Below are 19,301 nucleotides of genomic sequence, written 5' to 3'. Positions count from 1 at the left end.
CAGCCCCCTGTAACTCCAGGCTCAAAGGATCGGACACCCTCTTCCGACCTTCTCAAGCAATACATGGAGATGAAACACCATAAAGTACAAATAAGTCTTTTCAAAATGAAGAAAAAAATCTATTAACACACAGAATTTTATACAAGTGTGCATATTGATTCTCATAGTTCCTAGAAACCAGAGCAGTTGTGAGGGTTCCCTTTTCATAGCTCAAATCTAAGGCCAGCCACTTCCCTGAGAACCTCACCCCGAGATCCAAGTCACAGTAATTCACATTTTAATCCTGTGTGATTGCTTTCCTAATGAGGAGAGGAAGGCTGGGAAGAGGTTCGTTCAAGGTAGCTGAACCCCTGAAGAGGATTAGAACACAGCGGTGAGCCCTTCCTTGCAGGTGGTCTAGGAATAGGTTTTAGAGGAGGAAATCATTTGTCATTGCTTCTCCAGACACACTGGTGAACTTTAAAACACTTTATATCATTTGTTTAAATTACAGAGGTTTAAATCCCCAGGCTGTATAAGCAAGGATGCAATAACAGGTCATAAGATCAGTGTTTATTTATCCGCAGTCATAGGGTGGGTCTGCTGTCATGCCTAGGTTTCGGTAACCCCTGGATGTTTATTAAGCAGGATACAGACTCTTAGGAAAAAATTAGAAAACATAGGTGGTAGTATTAAGTAATAAGGGTTCTCAGTGTATGTCTCTGTGTTGTGTGTGTGTTGTGTTGTATAGTGTGTGTTGGATGAAGGAGAACTAGAGAAAGGGAGAAAGGAGAAAATTGTTTATATGAAAATTTTAAACAGATCAAGAGGTTTCAGTGAAGGATATAGACTGACGTTATGTGTAGGGAAAAGGTAACTAAGAGGACTTGAAAGCAGAAACGGCTGGGCTTTTATTTTATGCAAATAAGCATATTCCACGAAGCCCTAGAACTTGAGTTTTAATTTGGGTGATTGAGCATGGAAAGTCAATAATAACAGAAACCTGTCCCTTTGGGCACGCGGGTATATACTTGGCACGTGACGTGTTCCTTCGCTTCAGGCACCGAGAATGAAGATGCGGAAAGAGAGTACCAAAATGACAACCAAGCAAGTTGGGTCCATCGGATGCTAATGGCCTTGGTGAGTGACTCAGCTTTATTCAATACCCGAGAAGGACGTGCTGGGAAGGTGCATAACTTCATGTTGGGCTTGAATCTCAACACATCGTATCCACTGTCTCCCCTGAGAGACTTCAGCCCCCAAGATTCCTTCGATGATGATGAACTCGACGCAGCGGTAGCAGGTATGTACCAAAACGTAAACCGTGTAAGTTTCTCCAGGACATCTTTATTTTTTTCTTGGGGAGAAGCATTTTAATTCCGGTCAACATTAAACTAGACTCAATTTTAAGAACATTGACTTGTGGGGGGATATTATTGTTATTGTTGTTATTGTTGTTGTTGTTGAAGAAGAATACATTGGATAGGAAATGGCCTAGCCATGCAAGTGTAGAAAATATTCTTTGAAAATATTCACTTCCAGACAACAGGAAACCTCTACCATGATAATTACGGACTGTAAGGTAGGGAAATAGGTGCTTCCAGAACTGTTCCAAGGATTAGAGAAGCAAGTGCACGGCTTCCAGGAGTGACTCCAAAAACACCAGAATCATTCCCCAAACGCCTCCACAGTCGTGCCTGGCAGCAGAAAGAGAAGAAACAGAGCTATGTCTCATTTCCTCCTTCCTATCCCGTGGGCGGGCCTCTTTGGAAAAGGCCAGGTCTGTCTGCAAGATGAGTATTTGAGGATGTGATGAAAGTTCACTAGGCCTGTCGCCCCCTGGTGGTAATAAGGAACAATGCAGCACAGGGGTTGGTGTGGACCAAATGGCAGTGCCCATCTGGACGGGGAAAACTGCCTCTCCAGTTTTCAGACAAGATTAGGAAACTTTGTGAAGTTGATTGGTAAGAATCTAGTCACTTTCAGACTTGTCCCTAAGTGAAATCCCCAAGAGTAGTAGTAACATTTTATTCTTCAGTTCCCTGTGACTAACTGATTAAATGTTTGTTACATTTGCCTTGCTGATAAGAAATATGTAATGTATCTTTTTTTATGGTGGCCTTAAGTTTTCTTCTAGATCACACTATTATCTTTCCTTAGTTGTCCAAATATCATTTCTTAATCATCTCTGTCTCAAGGTCATTACTGAGATGCTGTAAAACTTTAAAGGGGATATTCAAAACAACAGCCCCTCCTGCCCCCCAAAGCTTTCCTATTGCCTTTTAACATTATTATAGGTTTCAGAATGTGTTGTTTGTTTTTACTTGTTTGACTTTAAGGGGAACAAACACTGCATTTTGTATCGTATGCATGGCCTTAAACTCCAGGATGTGAGTTACTTTTAATTATACATTTATCATGCCCAAATCTGTGCATATTAGCTGTGAGAAAAGTCTAATTGTGATAAGGTAAGTTTACCTGACCTAAAAGGGATTAAAACATCCTTATACAGTTGGTGGCATTCTTTCCCTCTTTTTGTGGCATATGCTGTCCATCTGGACTACTCAGGGGCGAGTGCTTCCTTAGAAACGTTTGCTTTATGGTAACTGCTGACCGGCTCAAGCAAATTATACTCAAAGTTTTCGTATCTGTAGAGAGCCTTCATCTACTTAACTTTCTAGACAAAGGATATCAGAGAAACTATAGTTTCTGTTGTCTTTGTTCCAAATTGCTTAGCAAATCTGGGCTTGGGCCATAAGTCTCAGGGTCTGGCTTCTAAGTCTTCCCCTCCATTACACACCAGCCCCTGTGGTTTTATTAGTCATTGTTTTGCTGATGTAAGAGTGGAAGTTTTCTTGGTGTATTACTTTGTCTCATCTCTATTTCAGTATCATTTTGCCAACACAATTCCTCTGAGGTTTGTGTAGCAAGCATCCCAGCAAACTCACCCCACATTTTAAGAACTTCCTGGCAGTTTTATAGTATCGAATATCAGTGTTGGGACGGCAAGAGAAAGCACAGAATTCACAATTGATTTTTTTAAAAAAAATTTAAACAATACATTTATGTGTATATATCAACACAAAAACATTTGGGATATATTGAGAGTAAGCAATCGTTTGTTGCTTGGGTGAGCTGCAAATTGGAAGCAGGGCATCCTGTATTTTTATTAGCCGACTTTGGTGACTGGAGGGATCATGCCTCTGTATTGCTCATCTTGTCTTAACAGGTGTTCAGAATCCTGGGGTTTCTTTCCTTCGTTCCTTTGTGCATTCGTACAGAGTTTAGGGGCACTCCTAATGTCCTTGGTCCTCAGGATTCACCAGGCAGCATGTTCAACAGAACCATCACAGCTGTGAAGATTAAATGCACTTCAAGGCCTTTCCTCCAAGAGCTGATTCATGGAAGGATTTCTCTACTTTGGCTCTAATAATGCTAATAGGAAAGAGAATACCAGCTGTGCTGATCCTGAGGGAGCTGTAGATGAAGGAGGGCATAACTATGCATAAGTATGGCAGGCTGGGGCTTCCCCCTTGCTGTGTCTATCACCTGGTCTCATATCTTTTCCCTGAAAAAACGCTTATTAGCATTACAAAAGTGAAAACAGCCTAGGGAACTATATGGTAATCATCCTAAAATATATATCATATGTACTAAATATTTATTCTTTAGATTTGTTTTAGAGTTTTAACATTTTTGTTACTTAGTTGTGTGTCAGCGTATGTGCCCAGGGAGGGGAGAGAGGTGTTGGCTCCTGGAAGTGGGAGCTCCCACTGTGAACCGCCTGATGTGGGTGCTAGGAATGAAACTTGTGTCCTTTGCAGAGACAACTGGTGCTCTCAACCACAAATTGAGAAATTGCTCTCTCTCTCCAGATTCATTTTTTGAGATGCTTTTGACATGTTGAAAAGTTGTTTTCTGCTAATGATATTTGGGAAAAGGTTTACTTTTAACATCTCAGTAAACACTACATTAAAATTATTTTTAATGTATTTCATGTTTGCTTGACTGAAATATAGGTAAAAGCTCTAATCAGTTCAACAGTAAATTTGTTCAATTCGTTCAAATTCGTTTATTAAAATTCCTGTTTATAGCTTAGCGCATAAAGTCACTTACTGTCTTGTTTGACAGCCTAAATGAAATCCCCAAGACTCCCATGATAGAACCAACTCCCTCAGGTTGCCCTTGACCTCCATATGTGGGCCATGGCATATGCATGACCTCCTGCCCCACACAGAAAGAAGTAAATAGCCATAATAAAAAAAAATAAACGGAATTTAAAAAAATCTTGTGTATTGTACAACTGAAATGTCACAATTAAGATAGTGATGAGATAGTCCCCTTTTAATTATACCCATTCTCCATGCAAAAAGGTAAAGGCTTTTGTCCAATGTACACATTAGCATTGGAAGAAGCATTTTACTCTACGGCACCTTGGCTCATACACATTAATAGTTAATTGTCTGTAGAAACAAATTTTGGAGGAGTTATTCATCCATCATGTGACTTCTTTCCTGTTTACTTTGTGTTTATAGTGTTTGCTGTGACACACGTTATCTGGATTAAGAAGTCGACATGAGATAATTCAGGCCAGAGTTCAAAACGCAGACATTCCAAATATTTGTCTGTTGTAAATTAAATCTATGTGATGGACTCCTCAGATACAACTTAACTCTTTAAGGGAGAATTCTCAACTCGCGGTTTGCTACCCCTATGGGTTGAACAACCCTTTCACAGGGGTCAGATATCAGATATCCTGCATATCACATATTTACATTAAGATTCGTAATAGTAGTAAAATTACAGCTATGAAGTAGCAACGAAATAATTTTATGATTGAGGGTCACCACATGAAGATCTGTATTAAAGGGCTGCAACATTAGGGAGGTCATAAACCACTGCTTTAAGGAACTGTTACAGACTTATATAATACAGTGTTGTTTCTGTATCTGTCAGAGAACCAGATTAACTCACTTACAGGCTTGGAAAATTTGTGTACCTTCGATCACAGCAGGATCTTTGCCCATCGTAGCATAGAACAAACTTTCTACATAGTAGTATTTGTCATATAATAAATTGGTCTTAAGACTACAAATATACTTTCAAAACCTGATCTCCCCCTCACCCCTTCCTCATAGCATGCGGGGAGAACCTATTGAGTTTAGGGGTTACGCTGAGGGGTCTAATACTTTCAAAGCCAACTGACAATTGAAACCCAGCCCAGCCTTTTATAGTTGGCTATCTATTAAATGCCACATATCCCATTATCTGGCATAATTGATAGTTTGTTATAAAATGAGAATGAATGGCAGCTATTGGAAAGCCTTACTGTGGGGATTGAGAGGCCCTTCGCACAAACATCTGTTGCTCCCAGAGATGGTACAGAGAATAGGAACATACCATTTACGTGGCTGTTCCTGTAAGATATTCAGTTCTGACTTTCTGGAATCTGATCATGAAAGCCTTACTTTGCATACAGAACTGCTGTTAGTGATGCACACGTGCGCTGATGGCAGCACAATAAAGGCTGCTTTAGTGTCGCTCATCTGAAGGCAGGACAGCGGGACTCAGTCACACACCATCTAGGATGCCATCCATACCCTGCTCATGTCCTCAAGGCAATCTTGGGCTTAAGAAAGGCAGACAGCTGTAGTTTTCTGACCTGTTTTGATGAAGCTCTTAGCTAAAAGTCTAAAAGAGAAAACACTTGATTTGCAAAGCCAAAGTACTTATGATTTCTTCTCTTGTTTTACGATATTAGGAAAACGTCTGCGGTTAACAAATGCTCCATGTTGTATTTGCTCATGGTCCGATGCTACTGATGTGTTGTAATAGAGCTCGAAGGCACTCGTGGGTTGCCTCTGTGTCCTTTACTGGCTGCTTTTTAAGCTGTCTACTACAGATGACTTCCGTTTTCTTTATTGTAGGCTGGTCTCTCCTTAGCCTTTGTACTTCTATGTGGTCAGGTCTTTGGGCAGGGTTCTGAAATGATTAAATTGACAATTCCAGAAACATTGCTTGGGTAGTTCTGTTTCAGATGGAGGATGTCGTCTAAGGACTGTCTCCCTTGGGCTTGGAACAGATGGATGCTCCCTCCTCCCTCTCACCACATTGATACTTCTGCCATGGCAGTCCTCACTGCACTGTCCTGTCGGTGCATTGACTTACGTGCCAGTAGCCTCATAGCATCTATCAGTGTTTAGTCGGCTTGCTCCGTCCCCAGACTTGTGCCTGAATGGGGACACACAGCTCACGCTAATAGTGCATGCGGTTTAGACTTTTATCTTGGATCCTTATCTCATGGTATAATGTGCGCTCAGCTCAGAGGGAGGCAGCTGGATCTGTTCAGATTCTGCCTCTTCTCAGATGTTTCATTTTACAGATGGCTTTTGGTTCGTTTCACCCCCAATTTCTAAATGTCCTCTTCTTTGCCTCTCTGCTACAAAAATTAAACAAGATGATGTCTGAAGAAGTGTTGCCAGGACACTGTAATGGGAGATTATACCGTTAAAGGCATCATGGCTAGTGTCAATACCAAAGGCTGAGCTAAGTTCCTCCCTTAGCATCTTAAAATTGCTTTTGTCCTGATAGTACAGATGAAGAAACTAAGACTTCTTATCCCGGAGCTGAGGATCGAACCCAGGGTCTTGCGCTTGCTAGAAAAGTGCTCTACCACTGAGCTAAATCCCCAACCCCAGAAACTAAGACTTAATGCTATTCATTTACCTACATTTCTCAGAGTTAAACCTATACCTGATTCTAACAAGGCTGGAGGACCTAATCACATAGTACTCTGTCTCTAATTTACAATAAACGTTTGTGAATGTAAAGTAATATCAAATGATCATCTAATTCATTTTCCTCTTGACTTTCCTTTTTAAAGATCCAGATGAATTTGAACGAATATATGAACCACTGGATGTCAAAAGTAAAAAGATTCATGTTGTAGACAGTGGGCTCACGTTTAACCTGCCGTATCCCTTGATTCTGCGACCTCAGAGAGGTGTGGATCTCATCATTTCCTTTGACTTTTCTGCAAGGCCAAGTGACACCAGCCCTCCATTCAAGGTAAAGAGGACAAGAACATGCCCAGGGAAGGGTACACCCCATGTATCAGTTAGAATCAAGGCAATACCCATATGCCAATCTGATTCAGACAATCACTCAATTAATATTCCTTTCTTAGGTGACTCTAGGCTGTGTGATATTGCCGGTTCAGTCTAGCTGTGGCAAGAGCTGAGAGTTCCTAGGCTGAATAGTGGAGAATATTTAAAAGTGTTAATATTCAACATACATTAATATTTGGTCTCTTTGAGGCTGTTAGTAGTATTCAACAAGAAAACAGGAATTGATATGAGAATAGAGAATAGCAAGTTCTGTGCCTTGCAGATCAGGATGCATATGTGTTGCTGTTTCCTGGAGTCAGGGAATAGTGAAGTAGTGAGTGAGTGAGTGAGGGAGTGAGGGAGGGAGTAAGTGAGGGAGGGAGTGAGTGAGTGAGGGAGGGAAGGAGTGAGGGAGTGAGGGAGTGAGGGAGGGAGTGAGGGAGGGAGGGAGGGAGGGAGTGAGGGAGGGAGGGAGGGGTATGTAAACTTCCCAGACATGACCATGAACACACTGGAAAGATTGGGGTGCTCTGATTGTAACTGACAGATAGTAAGCCCACGAGGAGGACTCCAGGGAAAATTTTAACACGGGAAGGTAGGAAATGGAGACTTGGTGGAGGATTTCCAGCAGACAAATGAAATCATGAAATTGGAATCTTAGGATGATTCACCTGAGTTAGTGAATAGAAGGCAAAAAGGTTAAAATTATGACTTACTGTAAGCCCAGCCTAGGATAATAAAATCTTGTATTATGTAAACCACAGGCAGAACCTGGTGACCCATGAGGGACAAAGAGGAGGTAGGTTCCAGTGATGGTTACAAGGAGGTGATTCTGATGATGTAAGACACCGAGGGATTCATTTAACCAATAGGAATGCAAAATGTCAAAGCCGTCACTTTCTGAGTCAGAGCTTTACTTCTGAATGGGATACTACTAAGGAGTTCTAGTAACACAACTAAGAGAAATATTTTTAAAAGAGTCTTAAAATGTTTCATTCTTATGATTAGGAAGAATATATATGAAAAATGAAATATATATCAAACACTTCTATATAAAAGATGATGGTATTTTGATGTTTTTTCCTCTTCTAATCTGTCTTTGATGGTATGTGTGCATGTGTATGCATGCCTGTGTGCAAGTGTGTATTATATGTATGTGGTACACTTGTGCGAGTGTGCAACACCCACCCCATTTTACACACATGAAGGCCAGAGCAGTATGTTAAGTATCTCTCTCCACCTTATTCCTTTGAGACAGAACCTGGAACTGAACCAGAAGCTCCAAATTTTTGCTAGACTGGGTAGACAGCTAGCTGTCATGTCCTGTCTGTCTCCCATCCCCAGTGCTGGGGTCACAGGCACTTGTAGCCATGCCTAAGTTTTTATATGGGTGCTGGAGAATGAACTCTCATGCTCGCAAACTAGGTGCTTTTAATCAGTGGGCCATCTCCCCGGCCCCCAGTTTCTATTTTTAAAAGTGAGTATGTGTGTGTGTGTGTGTGTGTGTGTGTGTGTGTGTGTGTGTGGTGTGTATTTGTGTTTGTGTGTGTGTGTGTTGTTGTATAAGTATATGGGCTTATGTGTGGAAGTCAGAGGACAACTTGTGAGAGTTGGTTCTCTCCTTCCTAGGCTCTGACTCAGATCATCAGAACTTTAGCCACTGAGCTGCCCCACTGATTCCCTTTTCTGTTTATAGACTAAGGTATAGACAGCATTTTCATTGAAGAGTAGGGTACGAGTGCAGGTGAGCAATTCTATCATTGACCTCAGTTGGTAGAGCGCTTACCTGCTATGCATAAAGCTCTGTGTTGAAATCCTTGCACAACTCATAAAATCTGGGGTGGTCGTACCCACACAATACCAGCATTTGGTAAGTGGGGATGGGGTTATAGAAGCTTAGATCATGCTCGGCTACCTGAGTTCCTAACCAGAACGGGTTATACAAACCCTATTTTTAAAGGAAAAGGAAAACACACAGTCATTGATTTAATTTTTTTGTTTATTGATACAAGGTGCATTTCCTAAGGATAGTTAAATTTCAGATTTTATTAGGAAGCTACACAGGAGTGAATGCCCTGGCTTTTGATAAAGGCGGATCACAGCCATGGTATCTGTGTTTTAACTGGTCTTCAAATGTAACAACATCATTATAAGGGATACTGTTTTCTTTAGAGCAGATAGTGCACACTGCTAATAAAAGTTCTGGTGCGGTGTTTCGTGATTCCAAACATTATTCCTATTAGTCCCTCCAAGAAAAGCAGCCCCGTGTTTCATTTTTCTCGAGTTTTATTTTTATTACTCATTTAATAATGTCAACATAGACAGTGTCTGTTTGATTTCCCTACCTGTCAGTAGCCCTCATGGTGTTTGTTTCAGTGACCAGAGCATTCATGAATAAATAGACTCCGAGTTTAGGGGGAAGGCTGCCTTGGTTTTGATTGAGGGGCAAGTCAGCTGGGATACAGCAGAACTCAGAGTTTGCTATTGATGTATTTTCCTGTATTTCACAAGAAGAATATTTAAAGTCATCTTTTCATGACTCATATCATTTTATATCACATGCCATGTATTCCACATGGGTCTGGCTAACTCTTTCAATGTTCCTATGAGTGATTTATGACCAGAGGCCAGCACAACACTAGGTCTACTCTGTCAAACAGGAGGAAAGGGAAGGAGGCAATGAGGAGGTCAAAGGATGAAGTGTCAAGGGAAGCTTGGCGGGCTACACATGTGTTGGGGATAATGTGTGCTTGCTAAATTCATCTCCACATAGGTCATTTGGGGGACCCACAAATAGAACAAACTAATCTGTGTTCATCCATATTAGCCTCATTTATTTGTTGGCTCTTGGTTTGGAGCTACCCTGAACATAATTCACTTCTTCACTTGGGTCTCAGCATGGACAACAAGAACTGATTCGGCACATTACTGGGAACCATCCACCCAAGCCAGTCCAAGAGACAGAGCTTTAGACAGAAATGTACCCTGGCTGATGGAGTGGCCTGAGAGACATATTAGCCCGGGTTAACTGTAAATGGCAGCCCATCATGCCCAAGGAGGGCTCTGCACAGCATTGACTGTTGTACCTGTACAACTCTCACATTACTTTCTCAGAGTGGCTATGAAAAAGTGACATCATACATAGAACTTAAAATTACAGAGAAGTGTTGTGTCTCAGTTCTGGGTCCAGCAGTTGAGCAGGGTATGATCGGGGCTGTGTTTACTACTAGGATTGGTGGTAGGACTTAGCTGCGTTTTGTGGGTTCTGGTGACTCTGTACATGCCTTGCAACATGGTTAGGGGACCTTGGTCATTACCTCAGTTGTTACTTGGTATTTTTATTTCTGTGTCTCTTCTTCTCTTATTAGCAAAACTGTCATTGTACTTACCCTCTACCCTATAATGGAGGCTGATCACAGCTCAAGAGCCTTAATTATATTGTGAAGAGCCTTCTTCTGGGTTCTAGTCCAGATCCCAGAGTGGAAGGAGAAAGGTGACTCTGGAAAGTTATCCTTTGACTTACATGCTCTCTCTCTCTCTCTCTTTCACACACACACACACACACACACACACACACACACACACACACACACACCACACCACATGTTGTAGGGGAGACACACACATATATACACATACACACACACAGATATATACATGCATGTACACACATATACAGGCATATACAAACAGTAATAATGTTATTGTCACATTTAATTTTTAAAAAGCACTCTTACCCTTTTGCCCAGAGCTACACCCTTGACTTAGCTCCGAGATCATGCTACTACCAGCCCATGCTCCTGACTTAGCTCCACGATCAGCTACCACTGGTCTCACTTACCTCTGCAGTCAACAGTTTGTCTTTCCCCAGGGGCTGTGATTGTTCCCTCAGCCCCTTGCGGCTAGCTTTGCCAAGTCACCAATAACCACCCTGGCTGTCTCCTTTCTCTTCCTGCCCACCTTAGCTATGGATGGAAAACACTAGATTTATTATTTTAAAACTAGCCAATGACTGGGCCAAGAATTTCCTGCCCTAATCTTATCAACTAGGTCCCTCCGTCCTCCATTCTCCTTGGCGGATGCTCTGAACTCTAGGTGCTCTGAGACCTACATGTCTGTGGCTCCTACTTGCTCTGAAGCCTGGTCTGAATTCTCTCCCTCTGTGTCCCTTCTCTTCCTCCTGAGACCCAGAAGTCTCATCCTTTTCTTTTCACCCAGCAATTGGCTTCTGACTTCTTTATGGACACAATCAAGAACCAGTTAGGGAATCAACAGCTCTCTACATATTATAATATGTTTTTGAAGAACCCCCTTTTTTAAAATGAGGTTGGTGGCTAGGTTATAGGTATCCTGTTAGGGCCTCCATTCAGTTACCATACCCATTTCAGTCACGGGATGGTCAGATGCACTGTGGTGAGCACATATATCTAATTTTAATTTCCCCAGGGATGTTTCTTTGCAAGTGTGTACCCAGATTTTAATGGAGCACTAACGCCCCTGAGTGTTATGCAAGCTTTGAATCCCCCTACTTAATTGCTTAATGAGGCTTGTGAAGTCTAACTATAGCAAGTTCCTTATTAGAAGAGATGGTAACCATAACCACAAATAGTAAACTCTAAGTGGTAGTTCTGTCTGTCCATCCTATATCCTATTTTAGTTCCTTTAATGTTTTTAAGATTATACTGTTTTAAACATTACATTATTTACATACTATTAGGTCACTATCTCACAAACTAAAAATAGGCTTTATCGAGAATATACATATAGGGTTGGGGATTTACCTCAGTGGTAGAGCGCTTGCCTAGCAAGCACAAGGCTCTGGGTTCGGTCCCAGGCTCCGAAAAAAAGAAAAAAATATATATAGATATAAAATGTTTGCATACAGATGAAAATCTCATAATTCTCTGTGAAAAACCAATCTATTATTTATGTATATTTCTTTATATAGGGAAATACATTGTAGGTTCAAATTAATTAATTAACATGAATATGCCCTTTTCACTGTGGTCTGGATGTATTTCTGTTAAAAGAGTTCTTTAACAGAAGTAAACCACTAAAATAGTTCTCAACCTTCTCACCACTGCGGCCCTTTAATACAGCTCCTCATGTTGTGGTGAGTCCAACGGTAAATTATTTTTTTGTTGCTACTTCATAACTGTAATCTGGCTACTGTTATCAATCACACATAAATATTTGTGTTTTCTGGTGCTCTCAGGCACGCAACCTTTGTCAAAGGATTGTTGGTTACATCGCTCCCAAAGGGGTCGCGACCCACAGGTAGAGAACTGCTTTGTTTAATTATTTTAAGATTATTTTGTGTTTAAACTACGGTTTGGTACTCAAACAGGAATATGGGCGTTTTTTGAAAGCAGGTCCCTGATTCTTTATTCGATAAGACGCCGTGTTTACAGTTAGTACTGTGTAAGCTTAAGATGTTCAGCACAGTGAAGCATCTCCGGGTATCAGGCAGCCGCCAACGCTCTGTTGCTGTGATTTGAGAAGCAGGCCTTTTTGCTCACTAAAACCTTGTTTTTGTTTCAATTTTTTCAAACTGGGGGCTTTAGTCACAGTCTGCGTCATTGTTTCTCAGTCTTACTGGAGAGAAAGGAGACATCAGGAAGGAAACATTTTTCCATCCTGTAATCACGGCCCTTTGCAGTCGCCGGTGTTTAATCTTTTCCACGTTGGGATTGGAGCAGAAAAGGGAAAGTTTCCATCACTTCCTGATTCCAGCATAGCTCTGTCCAGCTAAAAATAGCCAGACCTCTACCTCAACTCATCCCCTTTCCTTCTTTCTCCACAGAACCACATATCATTTGGTCATCCCCTGACTCACGTTAGTAAACACTAGAAAGCTGCTTTGCCTCGTCCTCACGCAAGTGCCTTACTATGTGAGCCTCGGTCTGACTGTAGTGGCGAACAGTCAGGAATGAATAACCGTGGACAGTGCTAGTCATGAAATAGCAAGAGAAGTTTGGCGAACCGGGCGATGGGGGAGGGGAGAGGGATGAGAAAAGTCTTCCGGAACCTCAAACGAGAAGCTTCACAACTGTTGGCTTTATGATACCAAAGCTGAACCACATTCAGCAAAAATGTTTTTATGAAAGCAGCCGCTTCCATATGCACTGAACCCCCTCTTTTCTCAGATTTTTATTTCTTTGTACATTTTGGGGGAAAATGATCAACTTAAAGTTCATGAAGTTCATGAAAGTAAAATGATGCTATCTGGTGCTGGATAGAGGAGCCTTATTTTTTATTATGGCAGCTTGCTATTTTTGTAACATGGTGATTTGGTTGAACACAATAAAGTACAGTAGTAACTGATCTCCCCTTCTTCCTGGATGAGTGAGGAGATGATTAAATGTTGATGTCAGCATCCATGAGCATATTCAGATGAGCTTCTGCTTCTGTTGAAAAGGATGCTGTGTTTGATTGTGGTCCGAAGCTTTGAAGCACTACTTGGCATCTCCTTCCTTGGAGGTCTCACTGTTTAAACATAACAGATTTGATAGCTTGTTGGTAAGGTGAGGTCCAGCTTGTCTCCACTAGGTCATCTTCATGTGAATCCGGTGGTTATACGGTTTTGTTCTAAGGATATTTCATTTTTTTAATAACGGTTTTAGCTGACATTCATGGAGAGAATGAATCCTTAGAAGTGTGCCACTAGTGAAAGGAAATCCTGTCTAGAGTATGTTTCTTTACAAAGCTGTGTCACACCATCCTTTGGGCCCCCTGCTGGAAAAGTAGAATCAAGTCTCAAATAATGCCTTTTAAATTGTATCCTCTAGTATTATAGATGTAGGACAGTACTGTATCATACCTCTGTGGATGTAAAATAGCTTGAACCTGCTTTATGATACGTAGTAGTGACCGTGCTTTATCAGAGCTGTTTTTAATGATGTTGCTCAGAATGTTTTCTTTCCAGATGATGATTGAGAAGCTAATTTAAAAAAAAAAATGGTGCCAGGTACCACAAGAGTAACAGAACTGTGCTGTTTTCTCGGGTTTTGTTTTTTTACTTTTTTTTTTTTTTAATGGAGTGTGCTGGATGTCTCTACAGTTTTGTTCAGATGACTGCAGAACCTGGAAAAGCTGTTGCTGCTGTTGATGCATAACACACTGCTATTATTGGTCCTTTTATATAAATATAAATATAAATATATATATACAGATATAAAAAAAAAAGACTATATATGGACTGACCCTGGACTCTGACCTCATAGGTAGCAATGAATATCTTAGTAAGAGCACCAGTGGAAGGGGAAGCCCTGGGTCCTGCTAAGACTGAACCCCCAGTAAACTAGACTGTTGGGGGGAGGGCGGCAATGGGGGGAGGGTTGGGAGGGGAATTCCCATAAGGAAGGGGAGGGGGGAGGGGGATTTTTGCCTGGAAACCGGGAAAGGGAATAACACTGGAAATGTATATAAGAAATACTCTAGTTAAAAAAAAATACACAAAATATATTTGGGGTAAAAATGAGTTGAAATGTGTGTTAATTTCCAAAGAAGAAAAGAGCACACATTTGTATCTGTCATTAAAATATTTAATTTTCAAAAAAAAATTTCAAATTCCTGGAATATTCAGGCTTTTTATTGCTTATCTTATTTAATTTTGAGATCATAATATAATTATATCATGACCCCGTCCCTTTCTTCCCTGCAAACCCTCCCATAGGCCACTCAGCTTTCTCTTTTGAGGATGAGGGGAAAGACCAGGAGACTTAACACTATGAAAAGAACTAACTACTGGGAACGTAGGAATGATGAGAGCAGAGAGGTAGCCTTCCCCTGGGGAAGGGTAAACCAGTTGCTTATCCCATGCCAAATGGTTGACCCCGAAAATGTGCAAAAATGTTGCGTTTATACAGACTGATCGGTTCTCTTTAGGGATATCCCTGTATATATATACACACACAAATGCCTGTAAAGTTCATGGCTTTTCTGAAACATGTCCAGTAGTGAAAACTGTGTTTTCTGAATTCTGGGTACCAGACTGAAATGCTTGCTTGCTGCCCACTGAGTTTTTATGTCTCATCTCGAATCCTCACAGCTACGTGGTGAAGAGGAGTGATGATTAGTGATTAGAAAGCAAATCGCTGAGAAATGGAAAACAGTGAAGACTAGGTGAGATGTGCTCAGGAGCTGGTTATGTCAGGGACAGCAGTGACACTTTAGTCCCCATGCTATCCCGTAGCTCGCATCTCCACAGTAGTCACGTAGTGGAGCACGTGGTCTATTTTAGGTCTCCTCACGTGTTTGGTGCCTGGTGCCCTGTAGTATCGGGCAGCTGGTCTTGGATCATCTAATTAGCATGTGTCTGTTTCAGCTGAGGCCAGTATACCATACAACTCAGGTATATGGCTGTCTTCTACCTTCCTTACTCTCCCCAGCTATTAACTCTCAGTTCAGTTGTCTCTCTCATTGACTTAAAAGCATCAAAGCTTCAAATGCAGGCCCTCCCTTACGCATAGGATATAGTGAGGGGCTCAATAGTATTTATTGTATAAGTTAGCAAATTCGCTGAGGAAATAGTGTAGGCGCGTGTCCCAGTATTCTGGAAATGTGTAACTTTTCCATAGTATCTCTGACATCACCTTGGCATATGGAAGATCTCTTGACTGATGCCCCTCACCCAACCAGGTCTATATGCTATAGTGCTGAGAGCCATTAGACTTCACTCACTGACTGTTTTGCCCTCAGCCAGTAATGATTAGTATTGACTAAATCAATATGACAAGAATAGCTTTAAAATAAAACAAAACAAAAATTTTAGTGGTTTACTCAAAACTTTGTCTCTTTAAACATTTCTCTAATATGGTTCCTGGTTTTCTTCCTTTTTTTTTTCCTTTTGTTTTCTTAGTTTCTATTTTCTTTATCCCTGTTTATTGATTACATATCTGTATAGTCTTTATTGTGTGACAGATGGTGGTCTAAGTAATTCCTTTTATTCTGATTACACTCTGTGTTTTGTAGCTGGGAATATTAAGTGCATACACATGCCCCCGGCTGCAGAACTGACATTTGGACTCAGGCAATGCGCCCACTCTGTGGTTTTATACCACGGTGCTTTATAACCATTGATTTATTCTGGCTCCTGAGACTACATAGAAAAAGAAATGAGGCCTACTTTTTCCTGACAACTTTCCACATTGATTCCCCAAGTTAAATTTAGTCTTAATTTTTATTTATTTATATTTTGTATGGTGTGTGCCAGTGTGCGTGTGTGCGTGTGTGCATGTGCATCCTCATGTGTGTGTAGTATATGTACACATTCATGTTGAGTGTGTGCATATGAAAAGGTGGTGTACATGCACACATCTGCACCTGTGTGTGCAGGCCATAGGTGGATATTTATGTATTCCTCAGTTGCTCGCCCCTTATTCTTTGAGCTGGGGTTTCTTACTGAACTCAGAACTCACTGACTTGACACATTGAGGTCTCAAGTTGCTTTGTGTTTCCTTTGCATAAACAGAAACCAAAAATGCTAATTTAGAGGCATGCAAATATTATCTCTGCATAAAACTCATTTTTAAAATATGAATAACTTCGTTGCAAATTTAAAAATAGAAGGAAGCATTGTTTAAAAACCATTTTACTAGTAATACAAAATCCAATGAAATGGGAATGTCCAACACCAAAAGCTCTAAAATCTAACTGTGTGAAGTAGTTATTCAAAAAACAACCTGCATTTTTTAAAAAGGATTTTCTCTATAAGCAATCTTACGAGCTATACAAGAACTTTTACCATGTTGATACTAGACTTAGTGGTGAGCCACACATGAATTTCACATTCTTAGTAGAATAATTTAATTGATATATTTTTGATTGAGAGGACATGTATAAAATGCAGTGACAGAGTGGCTTAGTATTTTCATAGCCATGATGAAACTCTGTGACAAACAGCAACTTTGGAGTACAGGGTTTAGTTCATTTTATAGCTTATAAGTCTCCAGGGAGCTGGATCAGCATCTGGAGGCAGGAACCTGGAGGCAGGAACCTGGAGGCAGGAACCTGGAGGCAGGAACCTGGAGGCAGGAACATGGAGGCAGGAACATGGAGGCAGGAACTGAGGCTGAGGCTGAGGGTGAGGCTGATGCTGAGACTGAGGTTGTGGAGGAATGCTGCTCGCTGGTTTGATCAGCTTGCTTTCTTATATACCTCACAACTATGTAAATTTGAGTGAGCTAGACCTTCCCCCCATCGATCAATGATTAAGAAAATGCCCTGGTTGTGGAAAGAAACCTTGTCTTAAAGAAATAGAATTAGAAACAGCAGAAGAGAAAGAGGAAGAAGAAAAAGAAAGAAAGGAAGGAAGAATGAAAGAAAGAAAAGAAGAAAGAAAAGAAAGAAAGAAAGAACGAAAGAAAAAGAAAGAGAGAGAAAAACTCTCATATGCTTGCCAAGAAGCCAGTTTTAATGGAGGCATTTTGCCAATTGTGGGTCTCTTTTCTCAGATAACACTAGCTGTGTCAATTTGACCAAACAACAATGCACCTACCAATACGCAGGGTTTCCCATTGTTCACTGTAAAAGCCATTACCCTCCTAAGGCTTAAAACTCATCCAGGCAGTTGTAAATACTTTGGACCCATTTATTTTATTTCATTTTTTTAGTAAATTCTTATTCAGTTCCGTTTATTAATACATTTGTCAGATGCCTGCTGTTTAGCAAGCCGTGTTGAGAACTGATGTAATGGTATTGGGATTGTTTAAAGAGTCATTTTTACACATATTGGAGATTTTCACAGCCTTTGAACCATGACTTTTTGTTTGTTTGTTTGTTTTAGCAACTGCTGGCTGGTACTAACATCTAATGGATATAGAATAGTGGACAGACCAGCTGAACTAATGAAGACTGAAATTTTCTAAAAGCATCTTTCTCTTCCCTGCAGGAACTTCTGCTTGCAGAGAAGTGGGCTAAAATGAACAAGCTCCCTTTTCCAAAGATTGATCCTTACGTGTTTGATCGGGAAGGATTGAAGGAATGCTATGTGTTTAAACCTAAGAATCCTGATGTGGAGAAGGATTGCCCAACCATTATCCACTTTGTTCTGGCCAACATCAACTTCAGAAAGTACAAGGCCCCAGGTTTGTTACCATAAAATTGAAGTCTGGCTAGCAGGATGACTGCTATTAAGCTGTTGATACTATTACACTGAGATTGTCTCATGAACTATGACTGTAAAGAATGTGCCTCTGACCATGACAAACAACAGTGACATGGGAGTCCAAGTCCTTCCCTCATTTTTACCCCAAGATTTTGTGTTCCTTATAATAGAGAAACTGAAAGATGCATGTCAGGCTTAGCAGCAGTTGATAGGACATTGAACCAGAGTCTTGGGTTGGATAGGTATCCAAGTCATAAAGGATGTTATGTAGTTTGACTTTCATCTTTGTGAAATCATGAAAAACAAAATCATGGAAAATGCTTTGGGAGCTATTAATTCATCATGAATCTCTCTAAAAACCTCAGCATGACCGACCATTTTAGGTCGCCACATTGTATTTTACCATTCAAGAAACCGTTTACTCTGTTTTACAGTATCTGGAGGAGTAAGTGGACTCTAGTGTATCCTAAAAGATACTCATTGACAAAAGAAGCATTCTTCAGGCTTTAAGTGCTAAATATTTTTCAAACCAGATGATTCAGTTTTCTATTTTGTGAATGAAAACATGCCACCCCCCCCCCACACACAGTGGGTAGTGATGGAATATAGGGAAGTTTTTCCTAGATTTCTCAGAATGATAAAAAAAGAAGCGAGAGTGGAGTTGATCCTAGAGAAGAAAGGCTGACTAGTGTCTCTGATTTTTAAACTGAAAGCAGTCCAGATAACGTTCTATTACTGGTACCTCCTGGGGAGAAACCAAGAGTTTGGTAAGTACAGGGACTTCTGATGGTTGAATAGGATTCAATGTTTTGGTTTGGATTTCCCCCAGAGGAAGATTCTCAGGACAAGTTTCAAGTGCTGATGGTTTATTTGTAAAGGAGTGGGGAAGTGATACTGGGCAGGGAGACAGCCAACATAGCACATGTTAGTACGCCAGCTACTCAAAGAGGAACAGGACCCATCTGGAAAGGCAGAACCCCCAGGATGTAGGCTCATCCTTCCAACCCGAGCAGGCAAGGAAGCTGGGTATCTTCCCAACTTGAGTGTGGCTGACTGGGGAATAGAGTTCTTGTTTTAGAATCACAGACTTTCTGGTGATTCTCGGTGCT

General features: G+C 40.9%; 1 protein-coding gene across 1 annotated transcript in view; it reads left to right on the top strand.

Annotated features, from left to right (window-relative positions):
• Pla2g4a (phospholipase A2 group IVA) overlaps positions 1–19,301 on the top strand; it is a 144,432-nt gene that overhangs the window by 114,487 nt on the left and 10,644 nt on the right. Inside the window, exons 14-16 of the mRNA NM_133551.2 lie at positions 1,040–1,282; positions 6,863–7,047; positions 17,977–18,172. Of these exons, the coding sequence (NP_598235.2) occupies positions 1,040–1,282; positions 6,863–7,047; positions 17,977–18,172 (624 nt within the window). The remainder of the gene's footprint in view (positions 1–1,039; positions 1,283–6,862; positions 7,048–17,976; positions 18,173–19,301) is intronic.

Source organism: Rattus norvegicus, chromosome 13 (genome assembly GCF_036323735.1).
Source record: "Rattus norvegicus strain BN/NHsdMcwi chromosome 13, GRCr8, whole genome shotgun sequence".
In the NCBI taxonomy this organism is placed as follows: domain Eukaryota; kingdom Metazoa; phylum Chordata; class Mammalia; order Rodentia; family Muridae; genus Rattus; species Rattus norvegicus.
The sequence above is the reverse complement of the archived record's forward strand: the minus strand, read 5'-3'. Positions and strand labels throughout refer to the sequence as shown.